At 38.0% G+C, this 25,936-nt stretch overlaps 1 protein-coding gene across 1 annotated transcript in view; it reads left to right on the top strand.

Moving 5' to 3' along the window:
- The window catches only part of poln (polymerase (DNA directed) nu), a 69,112-nt gene that overhangs the window by 31,631 nt on the left and 11,545 nt on the right, over positions 1–25,936 (top strand). Inside the window, exons 17-20 of the mRNA XM_042512714.1 lie at positions 3,889–3,946; positions 9,074–9,151; positions 15,961–16,072; positions 19,400–19,482. Coding sequence (XP_042368648.1) covers positions 3,889–3,946; positions 9,074–9,151; positions 15,961–16,072; positions 19,400–19,482 — 331 coding nt within the window. The remainder of the gene's footprint in view (positions 1–3,888; positions 3,947–9,073; positions 9,152–15,960; positions 16,073–19,399; positions 19,483–25,936) is intronic.

The following is a 25,936-nucleotide window of genomic DNA, read 5'->3' as shown; positions in this document are numbered from 1 at the left end:
TTGCGTCTGAAGTTGCTAAACAACCACAAGCAACATGATATCATAGCTTTCTTACCAGGAATCCTGAGTTCGGAGCTGATCTTCTTTCAGGCTTTGTTTTAAAAATGTGTGTGAGACCTAAAATGTCTTTGGGACAGATGTAAAGCTCTGGTCCCTACACTAACAATGAACAACTTCTCTGTATTTATCACAGACTGGTATTTACACAAGCAAAGAAAGATTTATCAAATTTTAACAACATTTTGCCAGAAATGGGCTTTTTGTGTGCAAAGTGAAAATGCTCATAAAAAAGAGGAGGTGAATGGAAGTGCACCTGTAGTAAAGCGCCAGTTTTTCTGACTGACGAGCTATTGATTTGTTTATGCGTTATGTCAGGGTTTTCTTTTTCGAAAGTTATTGTAAGCAAACATTGTGATTCGATCATTTGTGTGTTCCTGTGAGTGCTTGTGCACACACAGCATACGTGTGCTGTACTCACCTGTCTTGTCTTACCTGCAGACCGTGGGAGGGAGTACAGGAGTAGGTGCAGTGAATGTTTTAGTCCAGCAGGTGATGCCGTCTCTGGAATATCTGTGGTATTACATATACTGTGGATTATTGAGCAGCATTTCATCAGTCTGTAGTTACATTTCAGGTCACAACTTCATTTCATTGGCACACACAGACGGTGCAAATGTGCTAATGTAACTGCAGTGTGTGTGTGTGTGTGTGTGTGTGTGTGTGTGTGTGTGTGTGTGTGTGTGTGTGTGTGTGTGTGTGTGTGTGTGTGTGTGTGTGTTTGAAACCGTGCACTCAGCAGTGCAAAGAGCAAGCAGACCCAGACTCTTTCATATTTTACAATTTCTCATTCATCCTCTCCCTCTCTCTGTAAAGCTGCAGTGACGCATGTGGTCTAGTCTACATCTCGGCTCTTTAATTCTTTGATTCTCCTCCTGCTGCTCTTTTTTTTTCTCTTTTATTTCTCTTTTATCTCTTGATCTCCATCTCTCTTTTTCCTGCCTTTCTATCTCTTCTTCTTTTCCCTTATTCCCATCTCTTCTTTCACACGCTCACAGCTGACTTTCTCTTTCAAAGCAAGAGGAGGATTTGATTGCATATCAAAACACCAGGGCCACATTTACTTCGGCATCATAATCAACTAAAGCTATTAGCAATAATTAGATGGCTGCCTCCTAAATTTATTGTCTATTATGTGTTGAAATGTCCTTTCAACAAATCATTCAGAAGAGAAGGTCTGAATTACGATCAGTGTGACGCAGCTTGAACCAGAACGTTTGAAGTCGTCTGTCAGATCTTTTTATGTGTGTCTTTCCTGTTATGAGTGTGCGTATTTTTACATGTGTACCTGGTAGTCCTGTTGCAAGGAATGTGTGCATAAGCTGAAGAAAATGGAAAGAATATACAGGATTACAAAAAAACAGAAAAGCTATGGAATTTCACATTCACATTTTCGAGGCCTGGAAAAATCATGGAACTAGTAGAAATCATTGTAAGTTTTGGAAAAATCATGGAAATGTGTTATGTGAAAATACATTAATGTAACTTAAAGGTGAATTTATTTTCTGCAGCTGACCGCATAACGTAGCTCTGATATGCGACAATGTGTAAAAACATTTTAGTTATGTTTTTGTTTATTTGTTTGTCAAGAAAGTTTCTTCATTTTCTCACAGTGTTCAGTCTCTTTCTCAATGTATGCCTAATTTTTACGTAAAACTTTTAAAATCTATTTTAAAAAAAGGGTTTTGAAAAGTCATGGAAAAGTTTTAAAATTTTGTCTGTGACAATGTGTGGGAACCCTGAGAGTAGATTAGAAAAATGACATGCTGACAGTCTGTATCCTGTATGTGTGTGTACTGATTTATGCTGTCGGCACTGCAACACTGTGCATGATGCAAAAGCTGAGCTCTGACACTCTGAATCACCTGACACGTCACAGGGCAACACACCCACGAAGCTGACACACATACACACACTTTTACTCTTTCGCTCTGCCTCAGATACACACGGCAGGTCATGTGTCTAATATACAGTACTTGTAGGAGCAGCATGCAGTAACTGAACCTGTGTGTGTGTGCGTGCGTGTGTGCATGCGTGTGTGTGTGCGCGCCTGCCTGGTCCCTGATGTCCACACCCTGCCACTGCAGTCCTGTCTTTCATCCTCCCCCTTCCCTCGCTCCCTCCCTCCCTCTAGTGAATAATGAATGAGTGGTGAAAGCATAGAGCTGTTTTCTCTACCCGTATCACACACACACACACACACACACACACACACACACACACACGTTTAGATTCTGACCATGAAGGGAAACACTCTTGTGTTTGTATGTTTCTGTGTTCTTGCCTGCACCCTTCTCCACGTTACCCAGTGTTGTTGTGTGTGTATTCCTGTGTGTTCCCGTGTCCATGCTGATTAATGTCCTTGATAATAACCTTTAACATCCTCCCATGCACTCACACACCTTGAGTTATTTGAATGTGCCTGAATGTTTGAAAGGGTGGATACAGCGGGATTAACAGGGATTAAATTGAAACTGCTGAGTCTGAACCTATGTGTGCCTAGTTATCACCTTGCTTGTTTTTCCTCCTTCAGGCAGAATAAAAACTGCATACGTGTAATTTTCTGTGTGTGTCTATATCAGCACCGTCTTCGATAACTCAGTGGGTCGATGCGGGGTGGGCCAGGAGCCCAGCAAGCATCAGGCTGTTCCTATTTTAAGATGTGTGTCTGAAAACTTGAAAGATCTGTAGTCTTGGCTGGACTCCCAGCATGGCTTTACGTTTTTTTTTTCTTTCTTAATCTCAGTCAACCAAAGCAGCCACTGCTGTCTAAATGCCACACAAGGTTTCTGCTGGTTGTATATATACAGTTAAAGGTGCACTGAGGACAAGCAGGGAGTTATTGTGTTAAAGTTGGATTGTGTGGAAATGTTCCAACCTTTACTTCTCATTTAAAGCGCACACATTTATTGTGTGAGATGGCAGTTTCTACTGTAGCTTCATGTTTCAAGAGGCAAGTTTAATGCTGTGTTCACAGTACCAGGGACAACGCAACAGTGTGACCCGCTACATACGTCACTTGTTAGACCACTAACATCGTGACGGGCTTGTGTGTGTCTGCTACTTGCCACAAAGCAACTCTAAACTGAACGTCATCTAAAGTTTATGATTGATTTCTATTCATTCATTTTTTAGTTAAATTTTCACTTGGTTTGTAAAAGTTGCAAGAAACTTGTATATTATGTTGAAAGTTTCAGTTTGAAGGCATTTCAGCAAAGTTTTGAGTTGGAGTTTGTTACATTCCAAATTGTAAATATCGACAGAAAGATTTTCACTTTTGTTTGAAATGCATATCAGTTCCAAATATCGGTTATCAGTCTCATTAACTACTAATAATCAGTCTCATATTAGCCCTAAAAAACCATTACAGGTCAACTCCTATTCTGCACAGGCATTAAAAAAAATCGCACAGAAAAAGTCATCATCAGTTATATTTAAATATGATAAAGTATGAATTTGGAGGCATTCCTGCCAGCCTCATTTAAAGGTGGGAAGGGATGACTTCATCTTGTTATAACACTCGCACACACAAACACAAGTGAATGCCACCTCCATCTTCCTTCCATCCCTTCAATACAGCCTCACAGGAGCATGCTGGGAGTTTTTGCAGAAATATACAGCTGACCTTTTTCCCTTATGTGGAGCTATATTAGTTTATGTAGGTTTCCACACAGCAGGGAATAATTCATCTCTACAAATCACTATGTTGACAACGGGAAGACCCACTTCCATAATGAGACGCTGTCACAGTACAACAGTCTATAACTACACACTGCACAGGGCAAAAGTTAACTCCAGCAGGCTTACACTGTGTGTTTCCTCCCAAACTAGAACTTCCAGGCCCTGCCGAGACAGCCACTTCAAATCACCAAGATGCAGCACATCCAAGGTAAGGTGCACACACACTCATTAACACAAACACACACCTCCCACGTGTTCTAGAGAACGAGGCAGTGATAAATGTCGAAGTGCGTGTGTGTGTGTGGGTGGGCGAGGGAGACATCTCTCAGGGCATACAAAAACTGATGAGCAGTGAGCTAGTAAAGAGGCTTTATGAGGATGATAAAAGTCCGCTGCAGCAAAGGGCCAGTCACTAAAAGTGTCTCCATGTTTGTGTTTGTTTGAACTGCACTGAGACTTCTGATATATAGTTTGTTTGTGCTGCATCCATTTTAATTTAGGGTGATCTTTAAAAGTGCACAGTAAGCCATGAGTAGTTATAACGTCAAATATTTTACATTTAGCCTATTCATCTCCTGGTGATCATGCAAGATCAAAAAATGAAACCTAAACCACCTAAACATTTTCTGATGTGACAATGGCGCTTAAACTGGATTAAGTGGGACATATTGTGTAAGTCAGTTTGTTGAGGACAGAAAGAGAAGGTGTATGGTGAACTAACAAAAGCAAAAGGGAAATACCAGGATTTATTGGGTCTCATTCACATGCACACATGCATATGTACACATCTGTGCAAACAAACATTTTAAAAGAAATCTGTTATTCATAAATATTTTCTCACCTGAATTTGTTTTGTACTCCGCTAACAAATTTAGAACACCCTCAGACCATGATTAGGACCAGGCTGTCTTGGAAAATGGAAAAACAAACCTTTTAATTAAATGCAGAGCACATTAAAACCACATTCTTTAAAAAAGGCTTCAGTAGACAGTATTTAAAACTATTAATTTACTAATACACGTACTTATTTCAGTCTTTTCAGGCTTTTCGTCCTCATCAATTATTGTCATAATTAAAATATTTCACTATGAAAACAAAGTGTCCCAATCCATCTTACAGTGGATTTGCCTGTAATGAAGGCTACTCCCACCAATTTTTAATGCCTTGGAATTATTATTATTATTATAGCCCTTAAAATAAGAAAAACTATTATTATTATTATTATTATTAATAGGGAAATTCTGATCTACCTCCAAGCAGGTGTTTAAATGACATATCTAACCTTGCTGGAAGATATTGCAGCTCATGCCTTCAGAAGAGCGAGCATCAGAGACCAACATGTTTGAACATGTTTGTAAAGAGAGAGGAACATCTTCAGCTGTTTCTGACTGCTGTTACATTCACAAATGCTCTGACAGTCCATCAGTGGTGAGTGTGTGTGTGACCTTAATATGCCACTGCTTTCTCCATGATATACCTCTGGGAGAGCAGATTTCCTTATACAGAGAAAAGGGGGCATGGCACTATGCTGATTGCAGATAGTCACAAGTCACAAGCCTGTTAATTTAGGATGATTCTGATTCACTACCATACGCACAGACGTAAGAACAATATTAGCTGATGTGCTTGTGTCATGAATCTATCGGTAGTTTTTTGTGGGCGCGCTTATTTTATGTGCAGAGTGTGAACGTTTATATGCACGTATAAGTAAATGAGTCTGATTGTGAGAGTAGCCCTCTTATTGTGTACCTTGTCGCAGAGCCAGTTGAAACATCTGAGAAAATGAACAGCTGTTCTTAATAGATCACGTATATAACATCAAGTACCAAACCTTTCTTTTATCTGCAATTTAATATCTCTGTGTACTTTCATGAGGAGACTGTTTTTCTCCAAGACAGTTTGGGGGGAGAACATTACCCATATGGACACAACATCAATTTAACAATCTTAGTTTTGATTATTTTCCCATTACTACTTTTCTATTCTCGCCGCCTGTCTTCTTGTCAACCCTCCTCCTTTGGAATAAAGTTTTAATTACTTCGTCTCGCCCTTGTTGCACACAGTCATTATTTGATAAAAACTGCCACACAGACACTTTGGGAAAACAGCCTGACTCTTCATTTTGAAAGAGTTGCTTGAGATCCTCATCAGTTATATTATGATAAAATTGTAATGCATAACAGGATTCAGCTAAAATAACACTAAGCTTTGAAAACACACTGTAGTCAGTTCTCTTCATAATTAGTATGTCGACTAACAGAAGCAAACATGCTGCAAATAGACACAACACAAACAATGTCGAAATATCCTTACCAGTTTGACGCCACCCGTGCAGCATAAAACATTCTTTATTTCCTTGTTTTGTTTGCAACATATTTGCCCTTGTCCACTACTTACATTTCATTTGAATAAACTTTGATATTATAGTAATATGAAATGAAAATCTAAAAGTCGCAAGTTACTTGTGCTCCATTCAGAACAGACCTGCGACCCACTTTTAGACATGGTAAATAAATACACACAGTACGATAACATTTAATTTTTATACCACAGTATACAGCTTCAAAGTATACTGCTGCACCCAAAGACGTAAAATTACAAAATTCTGCAATGCAGAAGTGCTCTGGTTTAGGCAAAAAATATGGTCAGTATTAATTTAATGTGCCTTTGGATGTCAAAAAATAATTTCTTATAGATTGCTGGAGTGAATGTTAGATTTTCACTTATCCATTCGCCAAACTGTGAGTCCATCCAACTATGATGTCATGGGTTTGTGACTGTCACTGCACAGATACCACTTGACAAATGACCAGCCTCTAATGGGGAGTGCCTGGTCTTGGTTTTCTGAGGTCATTGCTTATCTGTAGGGTTCTGGTTTAATACTTGTCTGCTTCATGGGTACCAGATTAGCTGGCTGACAGTGTGAACCGCAGGACAGAAACTAAATTTCTCCATTTGCAGATGAATAAAACATCAAAACAAGTGCATCCATCTGTTGGCATGGCCAGGCCACATTGACTCTGCTGTCAGTCACACGCAGTGTTGCCACATTCAGCATTATAGCTCTATTTCTGTCCCCTGCTTCCTCAGTGTTTCTGTGTGTCTCTTTCTCTCTCTGAGTGATTCGTAGGTGCTAACATCAGCACCTCTGCTCTCCACTTACTCAGATTACCAAAGCTCCTTGTCATCAAATCCTACTCCTGCTACATCCCTCATATCATCCCTGCTTTCCTTCACCAGTGTCTCCTCTCTCTCTTTCCTCCTGCATCAGTTATCGCTTTATCAGGGTTCCCACAGATCCTTAAAAGACACTGAATTAATAGATCTAAAAATAAGGCCTTAATTGGTATTAAAATGTCTTCAAACATTCTTTAAAAAGTCTTTGAAATGCTAAGAAATAAGAAGTCTGAAATCTTTTTTTTTCTGACATTGCACTCAATAGCCAAATGCCTGTCACATTAGCATCTCACAGATCAGGATAGTGGAACCAACAAAATTATTTATTATTATTATTATTATTATTAATAATAATAATAATATTAATTATTATTAATAGTATTTATATTATTATTGTTATTTTATTTACCACAACTTATCAAATAACAAATAAACAAGCTTTTTTCAAGGTAAACTAAACTACTGTTTTCCATGTGTCCAAATCAAGAAAGTGTCACATTTTCTTCAATATATTTAGAGCATGTAGATTATCTAACCTTTTCACTGGGCCAAAGAAAGCATGTTTTGAGTTATAAATAACATACAGGCAAATTTTGAGAGGTGGGGCCCTAATCACAACTGAGTACAGTGATTGGATGTTTCATTGTCATCATCTTTGTGTTTATGTGTGTGCATGTCCTGCTGTAGTGGTATTTTCATCATGCTGACGTGGGATGTGATGTTTTCTTGTTACCCATCATTTCCTCTGCTCTAAAGTCAACACACACAGTCCAGCTCCTCTATAGAGGAGGGTGCAGTTATAGACTGATCTTGATTAGATTCTGATTTGCCTCTAAATGGGACGCTGCGGCTTCATAACTTAACTCCTCATTAAATCAGATGTCAGTGCAAGCTCTCTTTATTGCTCCTCAAAGTCCACAGCTGCTCGCTGTCTGTGTTTCTGTGTGGCTTCTCCCTGTCAAACAAATACACACACAGGATATTGGAAGTTACTCTCATGCTGTATGTTTGGTCAACAAATTTGTTTTGAAATGTGCCGTGCAAGATATCCATATGTTATGTAATGAGATGCTCTGCTTATTTATGGAGGGTCGATTTAATTTAAATTCTGCCTTGTAGCGTTTCGAATGACCGAATTGAGAAGTGATAGAGCACGAGATAATTACAAAGGTATTTGTGATAGGCTAAGTGTGTGTGTGGCTTCCAATGTTTTAACACATGACACACGAGTTGCTATATAATTTAGATAAGCGTTTTTTTGGTGCCCATAAGTTGGATTCGGGACTTAAAGTAGTTTTAAGACTTCAGCGTACTTCAGAAGGTTCAAAATCTCAAGTACTGCCGACATTACAACAGAAATGGGAAAGGGACACTAAAAGTTTTATTCTAGAGGAAGTCTTGACATAATATTGTGTATTTTAATGGAAAATATCAAGCTCAGCTTTATGGAGAATATCCATCCATCCATTTTCTTCCGGTTATCCGGGGTCGGGTCGCGGGGGCAGCAGCCTAAGCAGGGAAGCTTAGAGTATTTACATGGAAAGCAGTTACATAGTAATAATGTAAGCTGGACAGCTTGTCTATAGAAAACTGGTATAACATAATTTAAGAATTCTATCTTATGGAAACAATCACCTTTTCAATTACGTCTCAGTAAATTAAATTTTAGGAACTTTTACTAACTTGTACTGAACTTGTACTATGACTATTGCTATTATTTTTATGTATTTATTTTAAATGAAAACAACTCATCTTCCATGTTTATGTTCTATAATTACATTGTAAAAAGCCTAAAGATGGCTGTGTGAACTGTTCAAAGTGATACCAAATAAGGACAAATTGTGGAAAAAAATACCATTAATTTACAAATATAAAATAACATGGTTTTGTAATAGCTGTAAATGTTAATTAGACCTAAAAAGGTGTGTTTCAAACACATGTATAGATTTTACTTCAATCAGCCTTTTTACGGACAAGGAAACTCCCTCAATTTGTGTTGTAAATGTATGTACACTACAAACACTTTTTATTTAACAAAATAAACAAATAAATTTGCAAACAGGTTACTAGAGGCTATTGTAACATGTTTGGACTTTTAAGGTTGTATGCACTTTGCACATTGAGGTGTTCCTCAAGGGTTTGTGTTTGGTCCCCTCAGGAAAAGAGGAGGAGGTGGTGACTGTTCATCCTCGGGCAATGTTCATTCCTCAAGAAGGGTGGACTTTTCTTGCTGCAGGTAAGACAATAAGTAATGTCAAATTATAACAGCAGAAATAAACATGTTTACAGCATGGTGCAAAACACACTGCGGTCTCTATAGCTAATTTTGCCATTCATGCCAACTGTACGTTGGTGAATTTTTTATTAAGTTTAACTAAGGGTTAAAGTTAAGCATAATTTAGATCGTGGCCAATTTAAGTGACAGGCAGTGTCACTTTTGGCTCCAAAAATCCAAGAAGGTGAAGGCCAAAATTCCTTGGGGTGTTTTTTCTATTTTTATTTTAAATAATTTTGAGTATGGAGTGTTTTATCTTCTTCTGCTGATTTTTTTAGATGTGTGTCTTTTTAAAAATATTTTTCTGCATTAGGTATTTCTACTTTTAATACTTTATGTACATTTTCCTGCTTATACTTACTTTTACTTAGGGGCTTTCTTAGGGGGATTTCTTGAGTTTTAGTCCTATTGTATTTTTTTGTACTTGAAAGTGCAGACTCAAATCAGCATAAATTTTCTCCCTAGGTTCAATTTAACTTTTCGAGTTTTGAGTTTCACTTAAAAAAAAAAAACTCTCTTAGGCTGAGACAGCCCCAGCTGGCATCGCAAGGTCATTCCGGGTTGTGATGCTGGTTCACACTGTGCCGACTGATGGGAGAGCTGGGACACTGTCAGCCTGGGAGAGCTTTGCGGGGCTTTGTGTGTGGTCTGCTGGCCCTGACAGTGTGTCGCGCACTTACATAACCCAACAGATAAACCAGGGTTAGCAGGAGGACAGCAGCAGGATAAAAGCGAGGATCCCACATATACACACAACATGGCAGGGATTCACAAAACACACGCACGCCAACTACACTACCACACACACACATGCACTCTAGCCAGGTTGTCATGGAAACAACCCCTCCTAGGGAGCCTTTGCCCAGTCACCCCCTTAATGTCCTCCGATGTCCTTCCCAAATTGGAACAACTGCTGTGTGTATGTGTTTCAACAACTATCACTTTTCAGAACCAAGAGGCATGTCAGTATTATGTATCTGAATGTTACTTTCCTTTCTCTCTGTGTGTGTGTGTGTGTGTGTGTGTGGTGGGGGGGTGTGACACAGATTCTGGCTTGAGTTTGTGTTGTGTTTTTTAATCGATCCCACCCTTAGAAGAATCCAAATAATGACTGCGTGGTTATAAACTCTGTTTTACCGAAGATAAAACAAACACTTAACTGCCACCCCTTCCTCGAGCAACCTGCATGTGCCTGATGTGTGTATGTTTGTGTGTGTGTGTTTGTTTATATTTGCAATTGTCAACTCAGTTATTTTCTACTGGGAGATGTCTGCTGGTGTGTGGGAGCTGGAGCTGAGAGAGGAAAAAGAGAGGCTCGCCAAAATGAGAACAAAGGCAGGCCTAATTCCCTCATCAACCCTGTTCAGTTCAGTTTTTTAATTTTGTTTTTTTTTTTCAACCTTGAGTCCATAATAGACGAACACATAAAATCATAGTGTGCCGCATCTGTGAAGAGCAACGTATGTTTTGTCAGTGGTATGATTATTAAAATGTTTAACCTGCAAGATATTGTATGTTTCCACTGTACAAAAGTGCTACTTCATCAAATAGCAGTCATTTTTGAGAGTTTGTTTTATTCCAGTAGGAATGAGCCAATGCAGACTTTAGGTTAAAAAGATTTGGTTGGTTGCAAAGCGAGATTGTCAAAAAAAACTACATCAGGGATTACTTTAGGGTTCCCACAGTCATGGAAAACCTGGAAAAGTCTTGGAATTTCACAATCACATTTACCAGGCCTGGGAAAAACCTTAAAACTAGTAAAAATCATAACATAACCTTGAATTTATTTTCTGTAGCTGATGACGTAATATAGCTTTAATATGTGCTTTAATATGTGTGACAATGTTTTGGTTATGCATTTGTTAATTAGTTCATCACCTATGTTTCTTCATTCTCTCCCTGCGTCTCATCTCTCCCTTCATGTAAGCCATTAGGCATAATTTTTTAAGCCTCTTTGGCGTAGGGGAGGGGCATGCAACTGTAACTGACTCTATTTTCTATTTATTTTTTACGGCAGATTTTTAAAGAAAACGTGCCTTCCAAACCTGTGAGCCTGCAGGTTTGGAACGCATGTTTTCCTGAGAATTTTTTTTTCTTATTAAAAAATATTCTGGCAATTTTTTGGTGACTTTTGGAAAACATTTTAATTTAAAATTGTTGGCAGTTTGTTTTTATTTCATTTTTTATTTTTCAAGAAAATGGATTTCGGAGCGTTTTTTTTCTTTTATTTTTCATTACATATTTTTCATAGAAAACTTAAAAGTCACAAAAGTTTTAATTAATTCATTCATTTATTTTATTTTGTATTTAGGTGGCATATTTTCTCTAAAAATCCAAATTGACACTGTCTATCACAGAAACTTGAAATTTTCTCAGTCCTTGAACACATGCTGACATTATGTTGGAACAAAGTTTGAATTTTATATGTTATAAAAAACAACTGGCAAGTGGGGCAATAACAGAAAAAAAATGTTCTGGTCCTTAAAGTCAAAGAAAAGTTTGGAAATTTTGGCTATAAAAATGTGTGGGAACCCTGTTATTTGTGTGGGTATTCTTGGTAAATTGGCTTCATCTACCATCAGTTATCCCAGTTTTATAGGTTTACACGTTTTCTCACTACTATAATTAGCAATAAACCATAAGCAGCATGCATCCAAGGGACAGTGCAGACAAAACACAAATATAGAGAGGTGAAATGCCAAATGAGAGGGAATCCTAGATTGTCTTTTTCCTTTCACTTCTGAAGGTGAGCATGCTCACAACAGGTCTAGATTGAGAAATAGCACTACAGGTAAGAGGAAAATATGTATTTTTGAGTTTGAAGGTGAACCATCCCTTTAAGATTTTATGTATAACCTTCATACTCCGTACCGCAAAGCATCACTGACCGGCTGTTCAGGGTACTGCGGGTGGTTGCATTAAAAATGTATGAGGCCCGGCTTATGGCCCCTCAGTGTCTTAGTTTGCTATCCAAGGAACAACAGGAGCTTGTACCAACTTATTTATAGTTTTTAATTCCTTGAGTCTCGAGTAATACATGAACCTGTTCTCTTCATTTGCAGAGTGTTTTGGTAGGGCTACACCTAATACATTTTTTCATTAAGGATAAATTATTATTTTAATTGCCTATTTTGTTTGTAGAAATAATTACAAATAACGATCCTAAAAGGCCAAAGTGATTTATTTAATATTGTTTATTTTGTTTGCAATTAACCGTCAAAGCGTGGAAGGGCTGTAATGTAATTATCAAAATTCCCATTGATTAGTTTTGATTAAATTTTTATTAAAGCATGTGGAAACCAATAGAATATAAATGTTTTGGTATTATTTCAAATTTTTTGACATGTTCAGAATGGTGCATGTTCAATTTATTCATAACCAAAGTGGAAACTAGAGCTGTACCTGACTCAGAATACGATACGATACGATACGATACGATACGATACGATACGATACGATACGATACGATACGATACGATATTTGATGATCCATTTTGTTTTCCAAACAAAGTTTTGAAGTTTGAACAGGGCTCAGTGGCATGTTCAGTGTCATAGCAGCATCCACGTCATACAGTAAACAAGCTGATGGCACTATGTCTGTCTTTTTTTCTATTTTTCTTATCCCTAACTTATTTCCCTCCCCTGTACTGTGAGCATTGCCAACCCGGAAAAAAAATTCCTTGTTCCTTATTTGTTGAACTTGGCCAATAAACGTGATTCTGATCTGATCTGATCTGATTCTGATCTGATCAGATCTAAAGACAGGTCGCAAATGTGCAACATTTTTTGATATCAAACAAAAAGCCAGAGACCGCAGTGACTCAATTTTCTGTGTAATCTCACCACTTCTAAGCAGAGGAGCAATGTCTCTCTCTCTCCATGCAAAGTATACCCTCCATGCCGTTGCAGTGGCTAACATCCAACATTTGGTCAGTAAATGGTCCCAACAAACTTACACGGATGTCGAAACAAGTTAGGTAACATTACCCATGTGATGCTAACAGATAGCCCTGTTACTGTGTGTGTGCAGGGAAGCTGGACTCTTTATGCCCCCATTGCAGAGATTACACTCCTGCAGCAGTGGTGTCATGATAAACACAAAAAGTTGTCAGTTAAAGGTTGATCATTGCTTAATGTGGGTCGGCTTTTTGGTCACAAAAAAAACTTTAAATTAGCATCACTATCTAGCCATCTATATATTCTCAGCTGTGTAGTTTCACTTTAAGGGAATAAAGATCAAAGTTATTCCTGTATGGATCAAGGATTCTTGATTGTGGTGTTATTTTTTATCACAGAGACTGGCTATGGTATGGCCTGGAAGGACACACACACACACACACATACACATACATAAACTATGCTATCTCAAGATCACTCTTTCTCAAATGTAAACTCATTTTACTCTGTTTCATGCTCACATTTTCTTTTTTCTGTTTTTCCTTTCTATTTCTATCATGAGAAAACACTCTCTTATACACTTTCTTTCTGTCACAGACACACACACATGCACAAATCCTGGTCAGCAATATGTTTCCGAAGCTGCCGGCCATGCTTGGAGGAAATGTGATCTGACTCATAAAACATTGATGGGAGGATATCTTTAGAAACTCGCTTCCTCACCTCATCACAACTAAAACCATTGCTCACCTCGCCATCACCCCTCCACCCTGCTTTCTTTTCTTCATCCCTCCCACCGGAGTCTCCTTCTCCCTTTTATGTTTGCCCTCTGCAATCTATGGCTGATCCGGGTTAAACAGTAGATAGTGTTTGTTTGAAGCTGCACTGTGAACCGAGCAGCTGAGGAATTCCTCTGACCAAAGATCTGTATCAAAGTAAACTGTCGGATTTCTCGCAATTATTATAACCGAAACAATCACTATTTTTAATGCATAGGGGCACGATGTGTCCACAGATGCACCGTTCCTTCATCATTGTCTCTTCCCACATTAGCAGAAACCTATTACAGCCGGTTGCTTCATCCTTACCGAGAGAAAATCTCGATTTCTTGCCGTCCATTTCGAGTCGTTTTCCCCCGCATTTGGTTGAGTTTAATTTGATTTGGAAGCAGCCAAGTGGAGGGAGAGATGTGTCTGGGTGAAATGGCACTAATGGAATGCACTGCAGTGGCTTTGTGGATGCGAGTATGAGTGTGTGTCTGCGTGTATGTACCATAACGTCTTGGGAGATGTTTCAGTTTAGATCTGCCAAGCTGACAAGAGAGCTGTAGACCTGTCAGTACAGGACATGTCGTCCTAACACACAGCCACCTGCCACAAAGAGGTGTGTTAGCGTCTTCTCTCTGTGTGTGTCGGTCCATATTTCTGTTTACAGAGCTGTCTGTTTGCATGTTTAGACGCAGGTGTGTTTTGGTGTGCAGGTCAGTGAGACAGAGTTTCTGTCTGCCTATTTTAAAGATGTTCTGCTGTTTGTCTGTCTGTGGGTCTCATTTATAGCCTCTTGTTATCTTTGTGTAAGAGCCTGCAGCACATTTCTGACACGATTTGGTCTCAGAGGCCTTTTTGTTTACGGTGTTTTTCTGTCCATCGTGTTTTTCCAGTGCTGCCTCCAAACTGACCTCTTTATCACTTTCAATCACTAGAAAATGTTGGAGAAAAATGAATGAACTGGATGGTAATAGTGGACCCCTTTTACATATAATGACAGCTTAAAATACACGAATAATTTACTAAAGACATGATTGCCCATAATTTGCGTGTTTTCATAATGGATGGAAATTTGTTTATTTTTAAGAGTTTAACCCTTTTAGTTTTAGGTCAGCCTCAGTTTTGTTAATTTTCAAGCCCTAGTCCATAATAGACAATAACAGATCTGGGTAAACACATATAATTTTGAGCAAAAAAAGTCTCCCACCCCTCCAAAAAAAAATGTGTGAATGGTGAGCATAAACATGTTCATTACAAATTCAAATCCAATGCCTGTTATTGCTAACTATTCAGTGTCAGAAACACAATCATAAGTTCAGTTTATAGAGCAGTGCACAAGTTAAAACAGCCCACTATGTTTACACGCAATATTTCTTCTTAGCTCTACATACCTGATGAAAATAAATATTCCACTGATATTCACATTTACGTCAAAGACATTTTGGCCATCACCATCTTGGATTTGGGAGCAGGGATTGATCTTTAGGTGGCAATATTTGGACAAGACGGTTGGAGCTGTGGAGGAGCAAGGAGTGGATCTAACCTGATGCCCTCAGACAGCCTGTCACTCAAAGCAGCCATGCCCTAAATTATGCATAACTTGAAGCCTTAAAAAAAAGCAAAAAATTCAACCTCGTACGGTTGTCATGAGTGCCAACCATCGATCAAAACCATTTTTGTACAAGGTGTTAAACATGTTTATGAACCTGTTATCTTGTTTGATTAATCTACACATCAACAGAGAAAAGGTGACAACTGTTGTTGTACGGGGGGGTATGTGTCGGACTATTTCCTGGGTTACTGCAGAGGTGCTGGTAGGGGGATTTTGTCACCTTTGGACTGGACAGATGAAGGTCACAGCAAAAGCATACCAGCTTCATGTCGCTTCATATTTACCAAACAGATATCAGAGTGGTATCAATCTTTTAATCAAATTCTTTGCTAGAAGGCAAAAAAAGGCTCTTTACCCAATTCTAAATGTTGTGATCGCACAATTTTAGTAATGTGTTAAGAAGGTGTGTGTGTGTGTGTGTGTGTGTGTGTGTGTGTGTGTGTGTGTGTGTGTGTGTGTGTGTGTGTGTGTGTGTGTGTGTGTGTGTGTGTTAGACTTTTGCCAGGTGGAGCTGCGTCTGCTGGCTCACCTCTCCTCTGACCTGAGCTGCTCCGCATTTTCATCAACCCGCAGGCTGACGTCTTTTACCATGTTGGCCTCTCAGTGGTAGGTCACGTACACACACACACACACACACACACACACACACACACACACACACACACACACACACACACACACACACACACACACACACACACACACACACACACAGGTTCTCCCTGATCTCTTTGCCAAGGTGAGTGTTGATGTTCCACTGGGTTTTTCTTTCCCAGTCTCTTTCTTTCCCTCCCGACTACCAGCTCCTTCACTTCAAATGCTAATAACCTTGTTGCCATGACTACCATGCCAACTGCCTCACTCGCTCTCTCTTTTCCACGGGCAGGACACCCCTGGGCTGGTCGTCCTGGTGATTACATTGTCGTGCTTTGGAAGTATTTTTGTGAGTGTGTGTGTGTGTGTGTGTGTGTGTGGGGGGGGTTATTCTCTTTCTCTCATGATGCGTGTGTGTGTGTGTGTGTGTGTGTGTGTGTGTGTGTGTGTGTGTGTGTCAGTGTTGCACCTTTACTCCTGTCATCCATCTCAGTCAGGTGTGTGTCAGAGGGCGGCCTGTTAAACAGATTACCTGGTCATACGCACCATATTAACAGCTCTTCTGAGGCTTTACGTTGCAGCTCTTTCATTATCTCTCTTTCACCTTAAAACAAATTAACTGGTGTCACTGCAGCGCTGCTGGGATTACTCCAGCTTACTCTCTTCTTTTGGACCTTCTGTTTTTTCTCTTTTGCTGTTTCTCTCCTTCCTTTCTTCTTTGCCTTTTTGTTCAAATCCTTTTGGGCCTTTTTCTTGCCCTCTCAGTTCCTCTGACAGTCGTTTCTTCCTTCTTATTCCAATTTCCCCTCCTTTTCCATCACTCTTTTACGTGTTAATTTTGCTGTTTTTCTCCTTCCTCTTTCTCTGCCTCTTTCGTCACCTTTTCTTGTCCCATTTCTCTCCCAGTAATACCACAGATTCCTCTGTTACTCTGGTTGAACTGCCTCTCAGTATAAATCAGAGGGTAAAAAAATGTAAAAAGCTTTTTATTTCATGGTCATTGTAGCCTGAGGCTTTGTGCCTACTATAAAATTGATTCCTTGTTACTTTGAATATTATTAAGATTTCTCTTTAGCACGAACAGAAATCTTTTTTTTTTTTTAAGCTGCAGAGAAGAAACTCTTACATTTTTTAGCTTTCTTGTACAACATGTAGTAAAGCAACAAGCCTTAGACAAATATAAGCGTTTGTTTGAGTTTCAAAACATATGCAGGGTTCTCATGGTCATGGAAATCCTGGAAAAGTCATGGAATTTCACAATGACATTTTCCAGCCCAGGAAAAGTCATGGAATTAGTAAAAATCATTGAAAGGTTTGGAAAAATCATGGAATTATGTTATGTGTGATGAAATTGTTACTGTAATCTTCCATAGATAACCTTCCAGGTAAAGTAATATTTTCTGTAGCTGTCAATATTTTGTAGCTCTAATATGCGTCAGTGAGTAACATTTTGTTTACCATCATGTATGTTTCCTTATTTTCTCCCCTGTTCTGTCTCTCCTTCGTGTATGTCAGCTAAATTAATGTCTTAATTGAATTTCTTCAAATTTTATGGTATTTTAGAAGCAATTTCTTTTCTTTTTTTAATTCTTAAAGTGTATTTTTTTTTAAAAGAAAACCACTGGTTTGTTATTTAGGTGATTTTTTCTTTTTTTAAAACTCAACAAAATAACACTTGATCATAGCTAAAAACTGTAAAAACAGAAATTATTGTTTGATTTTTCACATTCCTGACTATCCACAAACACATCCTTGAGTAAATAATAATCATAACTATGAAATTATGTTATAGGTTTGAAAAATGCTGGGCTAGTAGAGCAAGAGAAAAAAAAATATTGTACAAAGGAAAAAAAATATTTATATATTTTGGATCCTTGAAAAGTCATGGAAAACTTTTGAAATTTTGCCCACTCAGTGTGGGAGTTGTCCTCACAGCCAATCTGACTTTACTGAATCAAACTTTTGGGGCAGGAGAGTCCAAACTCTGAACAGTGGTGTCTCCAGTAGATAAATGCCTCTCCAGCAGGGGGCAGTGAAAACCCAGTATGAAGATCTATCATCCAGAGTGGAGTGAGATGTTCGCCTTCAGGTCACCCACCGGAGGTTATAGGTCACCTATCATTCCCCTCAGCTTGTCATATACAAGAGAAGAGTGTGTGCGTGGTGCCCTGTATGATTTCATGTGACTAATAGGATTGATTGAACAGTCGGGAGGCATTGCAAGTGTAATTACCTCAAATTTATTTATCCCGAGGCTGACGGGCATCAAGACATCTGACATCATGAGACACTGGAGTCTTGGAGCTCACTGCACACATTTGTATTTGTGTGTGTGTGTGTGTGTGTGTGTGTGTGTCACACTCTCTCAACACTGATGTACAGTGGCAGCTCCCCGTCAGCCCCTCCAGAAATGCCACTTTCCAGACGTGTTATCCCACCCTGTCTGATCCTTAGTACTACGACTGTCTACAAGTCACATTACGTAACTGTCTCTGTCTGTCCGTCCCTGCCTCCCTCTCTCTTCCTGTTACTTCCTGTGGTCCCTCTGTCTCCTTGTACTTTGTGTCCTTTTAACCTCCACATCTTGCATTGTTCCCCTCCATATTTTTGTTCTTCTCTGGATGTTTCTCTGCTGTCTTTTGCCTTGACTTTCTCCTGCTTCTCTGTCTACTTTTTCTGCGTCCCAGCGGACAAAAACAAACATCAAAACAATACTTTTTTCATACATGCACACTCATCATACTTACATTTGAACTGTTTTTTACGATTTCTACAATGTTGTGTCTCTGTTATCTGTGGAAGCAGCTGCCTAAGGGTCAAAAATTGTAATCCAGTGCTTAAACATGTTTAAACTTTGTCAATCCAGGACTTTATTTGCATTTTAACCTTTAAAACACACTTTCATTTTGGAATATAACATCAGTTAATTCTCCAAGTGGAACAGGGTATCTGCAGGTCCTTAAATGTCTAAAAGTCCATTTTTAAAAAAGGGTCCATGTCATTATATAGTTTTAAATTAGAATTTGTGAGGACATAATAGCCACAAACATTTTATATAATTTCTTTTATCCATCCTCCATTTCTTTTTGTCATTATTATTCAAGTTCCTGTGTCCACAAATCTGTCCTAAAATCCGAGAAATCTGAGAAATGTCCTAAAATCCTAAAAATATGTATGAATATGCTGCAACTGGCCCCAGGACTGCTGTCATTTTCTAAAAGTAGCCCCCAAGCAAAGACAGTTGAGCATCATTGCTGTATGATCTGATTTTTTAAACAAATCTTTTGACCTCGACTCAATTTTGTTCGTCCCTTAAATTCGTTTATCTTTGTCACTCAGGAAGGGGGTGAGTGAGAGTGAAGTGACTCCTGAGGATCGGGAACACGCCAAACGCATCGTCTACTCTGTTGTGTACGGCGCCGGTGAGTACAAACACACAATCACACCAGTGTGTTAATATGTGATTGACAATAATGAAGGTGGGCATATTCATCCCTCAACTGGATATTTGACCTGTATTGTTTCAAAACGACAAAACTGTGTCTCTAAGGGTCATTTTGCGACCACTTCAGACTGCAAGTGCGCGATTGTGTGAAGAGGGTAAATGTTTTAGGAGAGGAGATAAAACACAAACAATAAGAGGCTGCAGCATCACAAAGTAGGGATTTTTTTATGCAAAATTTAGGTTATCTCTACACAAAAATTACCTTGTGATTTCTGCTGGGACAACAATTCTTTCACGCCGTATATCACGCTCCTGATTCCACACGGTGGACAGGGACGAGGGTGGAGGGGCTGCAGAAGATAAAAATAGAGAGAGGAAGATGAATGTATAATACACCCTTGTGGCCCATAAAGAGACTTGTCTGTGGCACTTGTGACCCATTTATGGTTAACACACATGTGCATGCTCATGAACACACATGCATATGCGCACACATGACCAGAGTGATGCGAGCCAGTGGACATGTGGTAGGTATCTGGGCCAGCTAGAGACGAACTCATTAGCAGTGGATTTACACACAGTGTTGACTAACAGTTGTGAGCTGATGTGTGTGGTGGTTATGTGTTTCGTGTGTTTTTAGCCCATGTGAACTTGATGTGAACATCTGCCTTCATGCAGCACATGAGCAGGTTTACATGTGCATTTGGGCTTTTAATTGCTTCATGAAGAAGTTTTCACGGGCAGTATGGACTCTGCATCAGGTTTTATTACTTGTGGCCAATTCAAATTTTATGAAGAGTGTAAGTTTATTCCTTTATCCTCATAAAACACACTATGACTGCGTGAGCTGTGGTCTGATGTGTAATAACCACCAGGTTGACTAATAATAAATAACATAATTAATTATTATAAGTAGTATAATAACAGTTTTGATGACTTTAGAGCCCGCTTTCAAAACTGCTTTAATATCAGACTATAACAGCTGTTCAAATCACATTATACATAATTCATTTCACAGAACTGCCTGAGTGACCTCTGCTGTATATGAAGGGCAAAAATAAATAGAAGTTATCTCTATGAACTGTAATGAACTTCTTGCAACAGGAGAGAACAACTTTTAGGTCCATCAGTGCATAAATTATTTGGCACCTTCAAAAAGAAAAAGAAGAAGAGAAAAAAATGCAGACATGTTTTGAGGAAAATCTCTAAATAAACAAATGAATAAATAAATTGATTAATAAGATAAAGATTATTTACATGTTATATAATGCTTTGAGAAACAGTGGATATTTCAGTGTATTTAAAATGCAAAAAAGCTTTTATTAATGAGGCATCTATGTAATTGTATATGAATATATTTGAGATTTTTGAGCCAAACTGAAGGATAAGGAAATACAACATATGGTCACAAAAGTGACATGTGTACTCATGTAATGAATGTATACATAATCAAATGAATACATAAATACGGTACTAAAAAAGTTAAAGTATAAATAAATTCATGAATATATACAGCAATAAAAAAATACAGATATGAATAAGTAAAGTCAAAATAAATGTTGAAATAAATAAATTGATGGATACAGGAATAAATCATGAATACAGAAAAAAGGAATAAATAAATGTTAAAATAGATATGAAACTAAACAGAAATGTACATAAATACAGGTTGATCAAAACGACACATAAGATATTAATTTCTAAATTTTTGTACAACTACATTTGTTAATTTCAGCAATTCAGTGTCTGTATGAATGCACCTTTGATTATTTATTTACACATTTATTTTTTTTCGTATTTATTTCAGCATTTATTCACTCTTTTATTTATTTATTTATTTTTTTAAATTATTGGTACTAAAGTTATTTTTCCTCCTCCATATTCATGGGCTACAACACTAGTATACAGCTAAATAAATAACATTCAGTTCTGACCTTATAGTCTGCTGACACCTGAAGTAGTCACTATTTAAAACTTGACATGATTTTTTAGAAGAATTTTTAGGCATGAAATAAATTAAACCGTGCACGTTAATAAGATATCACTTACTGTACATTGGTTTTCTTTATGGTAACAGGAGAACATTGTGCTTCACTGGATTTGTTAGTTTCATGCTTACTGTGACCCGGACACGGCATATTTTCAAAACAGTACACTGACTGTTCTCCCTGAAGTGAACATCATGAGAAAACAAGAAAACATGCTTGATCAGATTAACCAATCAGCGGTGACCCTACAGCGCAAGGCTTACATGAGGGGAGCTGGGCCGGTGGTTATCGTTCAGAATCATCTTCGTTCAGAATGCAAGGAGTGCATTCAAGATCACAACATAACCTGATGCTCTCGAGCTGATTCGTACTCTGTGGTATTTCTGCTTTAGTATGACTCCCAGCCAGGGATGAGCATTTTAAGTAAAAAAAAAAAAAAACACTAACAAAGAATGTACAAGGCTCCTGCGGATCCTTAAAAAGTCTTAAAATGCATTTTATTCATTAATTTAAACATAAGGCCTTAATTGGTATTAGAATTACTTATATTAATTATTTAAAAGTCTAAAAAATGCTTAGATATGGGAAATAGCATTTTATATGAACCTTTATTTTACTGACTTTGCATTTTAAAGTCTCAAATAATCAGCAATTTTTTTTTTAAATTTTTTTTTTTTTCTGAAAAAATCTACCAAGTTCCTCGCCTGAAAACTTGTCTTGGTGGGAATCTAGGGAGCAGAGTCTCATAAGCAGAGTAAAAAACACAAAATTGCCAATAAAACTGGCCAATTGGTTGGTAAACCACTTAAATTATGATAATATAACATGTTCATTGTCTTCCATGTATGCCACTTTTTTTTTTTTTTTTTTTTTTACAATAATTGACACAGATAATCTAACTTTTTCAGTGGACAAAAAATTATGTTAAAAAATAACTTTTGGGCAAAACTGATCTTAAATGATATTCTGATTGGTGATTAAAAAGTATTAAAAAGTTAAAAGTCTGAAATCCAGCTTGCCTTACATTCTAGAAACCATGTATGTAAACTGGTCAACAGCAGCAAATGTGTGCAATTTGAAATTCATTTATGACCAAGCAGGCTTCAATAAGCCTATCAAACCATGAATTGATTATTAATTGAATATTAATTATTAATATTAAGAAAAATCAGCAAACTTTCTGTCGCTGCTGTTAATGTTAGAGTATGTTAGAATAGAGAAACAAAACACTGCAATCAGCTCGACATTGAAATAAGATTTTACCCATTTCAAATTGTAATAAAAAAAAAATGTAAGTCATGTTCATGGGAGGAGCTGCCGTGAGTGCTAGGTTGAACGAATACTGACTCTCAAACCATCACTCCATCCCTAATCACAGCTCAGCAGGAGAAAACAAACACAAGAGCGCAGTCGCTCACACACTGATAAATGAGTCAGTCCTAGGAAACTTGACAACCTCAACAGCCAATTAGACAAATGTGTGAAAGCTTCTCATTTGAGACATTTAGGCGGGCATGGGACGCATGCCGGGACAATTCATAAAGCAAAAGGTCAGCGCTAAAAATGTGGAGAAAGTCTGGATTGCGTAAGGAGATGTAAAAGAAAGCGACAGAGTAAGATGCTGAGAGGAGGAAATGTAGGCTAAAGGGAAATAAAGGTGGGGAGTGGGGGAGGTGGTGGAGGAGCGGAGAGTAATGTAGGGGAAAGGGGAAGAGTGAAGAGCGGGTGGGGCGGCGGAGGGAGAGAAAACGAGGAGAGGAATGTGAGGAGCTCCTGATCAGCGTAGACAGACAGCTCTTCATGGAAGGATGCGTTGCCATGGATACCAAATACTAAAAGGAAGCTTTCTCTGCAAGACAATAAATCAGGCCAGGGAGGAGGGGCGGATCAGGACTATGGACTCACACACACACACACACACACACACACACACACACACACACATATGTGTACAATTGGGTCAACATATAAGAACATGATGTTGGACAGAAAAAAGTGGGATTAAGGAGGTGAGATAGAGGTGCAATGTCCCAAAAGGAAAATAAAGAAGATGAAATAGAGACAATATAGTCAACTCAGGACTTCAATGGCCTTTTAAAAATATCTTAAACTAGTAAATCCACAGTCTTTTTGCAGAAGTAGACTTAATCAATCACTTATTGGGATGAAAACATTGGAAAAGGGCAGAACTGAGAGGAAGGTAGTGATGGATGAAGAATCCAGATCCTTTTCTTAAGTAAAAGTACTTATACCACATGGTGAAAATGATCAGTTAAAAGAAGTCCTGCATTATGTTACTAAAGTAAAAGTAAGCATAATCAGGAAAATATACTTATAATATTAAAAGTAAAAGTACCCAATGCAGAACGATGTTATGAAACAAAAAACTCAAAATTATTGTATAAAAAATACACCCCAAAACTGAAAATTTTAGAGAACAGAAAAAAACCCTTGACATTATTAAAAAACACCTGAAAACTCTAAAAAAAAAAAAAAGAACAAGAAATTCAGTTATTAAAAGAAAATAAAAAATAAAGAAACACTCAAAAAACGGATTTTTTTCTTCTTTTTTTTTTTTTTTAGAAAAAAACATTAAAAACATTTTAAATACTGAAAAAACACATCCAAAGGTTTTAAATGATTAAAAATAGGAAAATAAAAACAACCCCCCAAAATTTAAATGAATGAATGAAAAAATAAATAAAAAAAAAATAAACAACAAAGAAAAATCCTTGAATGTTTTGCAAAACAGTTGGCATTTAATATTCTGTTGACTGACTGATTTATTAATCAATTTATAGCTGCTGCTGTGATGTGTATAATCGGTTTGCTAAGTTGATTTATTACAAAACAGCATCATTTTTAAACTCTCGTTATGTTTTTATGCAAAAATCTTAATTTGCAAAATAAATAAAGTGCTCATGATGTACTTTTTTTAAACATAGTGAAGTAAAAAGTACAACATTTCCCTCTTGAATGTAGTGGAGTAAAAGTATAAAGTGGCATAAAAAGATAATACTCAAGTAAAGTACGAATTTGTACTTAAGTACAGTACTTGAGTAAATGTACTCTGTTACATTCCACCACTGTAGGAAGGTTTCAGTAGTAGGAGAGACGATAGAGGGCACGTTCAGCGGACAAAAAGATCGACAAGGGTACGAGCTGAGAGGCCCAGGCGGCTTCAGAAACAAAGGTCAAAGGTCACTCCCTGAACTGACCTCATTCAGCAGGAATGTGGCGGCTCATACTCACAGGGACACATCCAGAGCATGCAGTCAACGTCTTCACGCTAACTTGTCTCATTCTCCGTCCCTGTTGTGTACATTATATGCATATCAAACTCAGTGGCTTCCAGCTCAACACACACACACACACACACACACACACACACACACACACACACAAACAAATAACCAGCCACTTTGCTGAAAGGGTCTGACACATTTCACCGACTGTGTACTCTCCACACAGACAGACATGCCAACTCAAATGAGCTTAGCTGTCTTCATCTTGTGCTCTGAGGCTGACTTTCCAAAAATGAAGCCCATGTTGCAGACTTTTTTTTATTATATATCATTGTTCTTAGCTTTAAAAAATAGTCTCATCTATTTTCTTTCTCTTTTAAAATAGCAATACAAATTTTTATCAGAGTGCCATTTTTGCCAGCAAATACACTTGAATACAATACTCAAGGTTGATATTCCTCTTTAAGTTAACTTAAACTGTGAAATTGGAGCCGGTTTTAGACACACACTCACATCATTAGTTGTATTTTTCGGTAAAATGCTATTTCAGGGGTTTTTGTTTGATCTTTTCTTCATTTTTGGTTTTGTTTGTTGTTTTTAAGTTGAGGGCGGTCTGTTTGTTTGAGATCAACCTATCATTAATGCTGCCTGATATAAGGTTGATATAAGGTGTAAAACTGTATTGATTATATATATTGATTCTTAAAGCCTCAAATTAATTTTCAAACAGACATTCACATCATAGATAATATATCACTACGTTTTCTCGATTGATTTTCCACACTACACTTATGATGCTGCAGAATCTGCTGTCCCCTCTGCGAACCCCCCTACCAGCTCTCAGCTATTTGGCATGACATTACTTATCACAAACCACACATCAACACACACACACACCCCCTTAGAGCACCAAACCACAACACAACACACAATAACCGTGGCACCCATTAGCTCGCCCTCTGTGCTCTTATCGATCTCTTCCTCACCTTATAGCCCGCTGCTTTACTCCTACAGGCTGTACACCTTCAACACTTCCTGGGAAAGCTCGTACAGTACACACACACACACACACACACACACACACACACACACACAACACACACACACACACAACACACACCCACACACACACACACACCCTCTTGCAGTCTTGCCCTGATCCTTAGCCACTCTCCTTTTATCTTGTCCTCTTCTATCT

The sequence above is a fragment of the Plectropomus leopardus genome, chromosome 23 (assembly GCF_008729295.1).
Source record: "Plectropomus leopardus isolate mb chromosome 23, YSFRI_Pleo_2.0, whole genome shotgun sequence".
In the NCBI taxonomy this organism is placed as follows: domain Eukaryota; kingdom Metazoa; phylum Chordata; class Actinopteri; order Perciformes; family Serranidae; genus Plectropomus; species Plectropomus leopardus.
The sequence above is the reverse complement of the archived record's forward strand: the minus strand, read 5'-3'. Positions and strand labels throughout refer to the sequence as shown.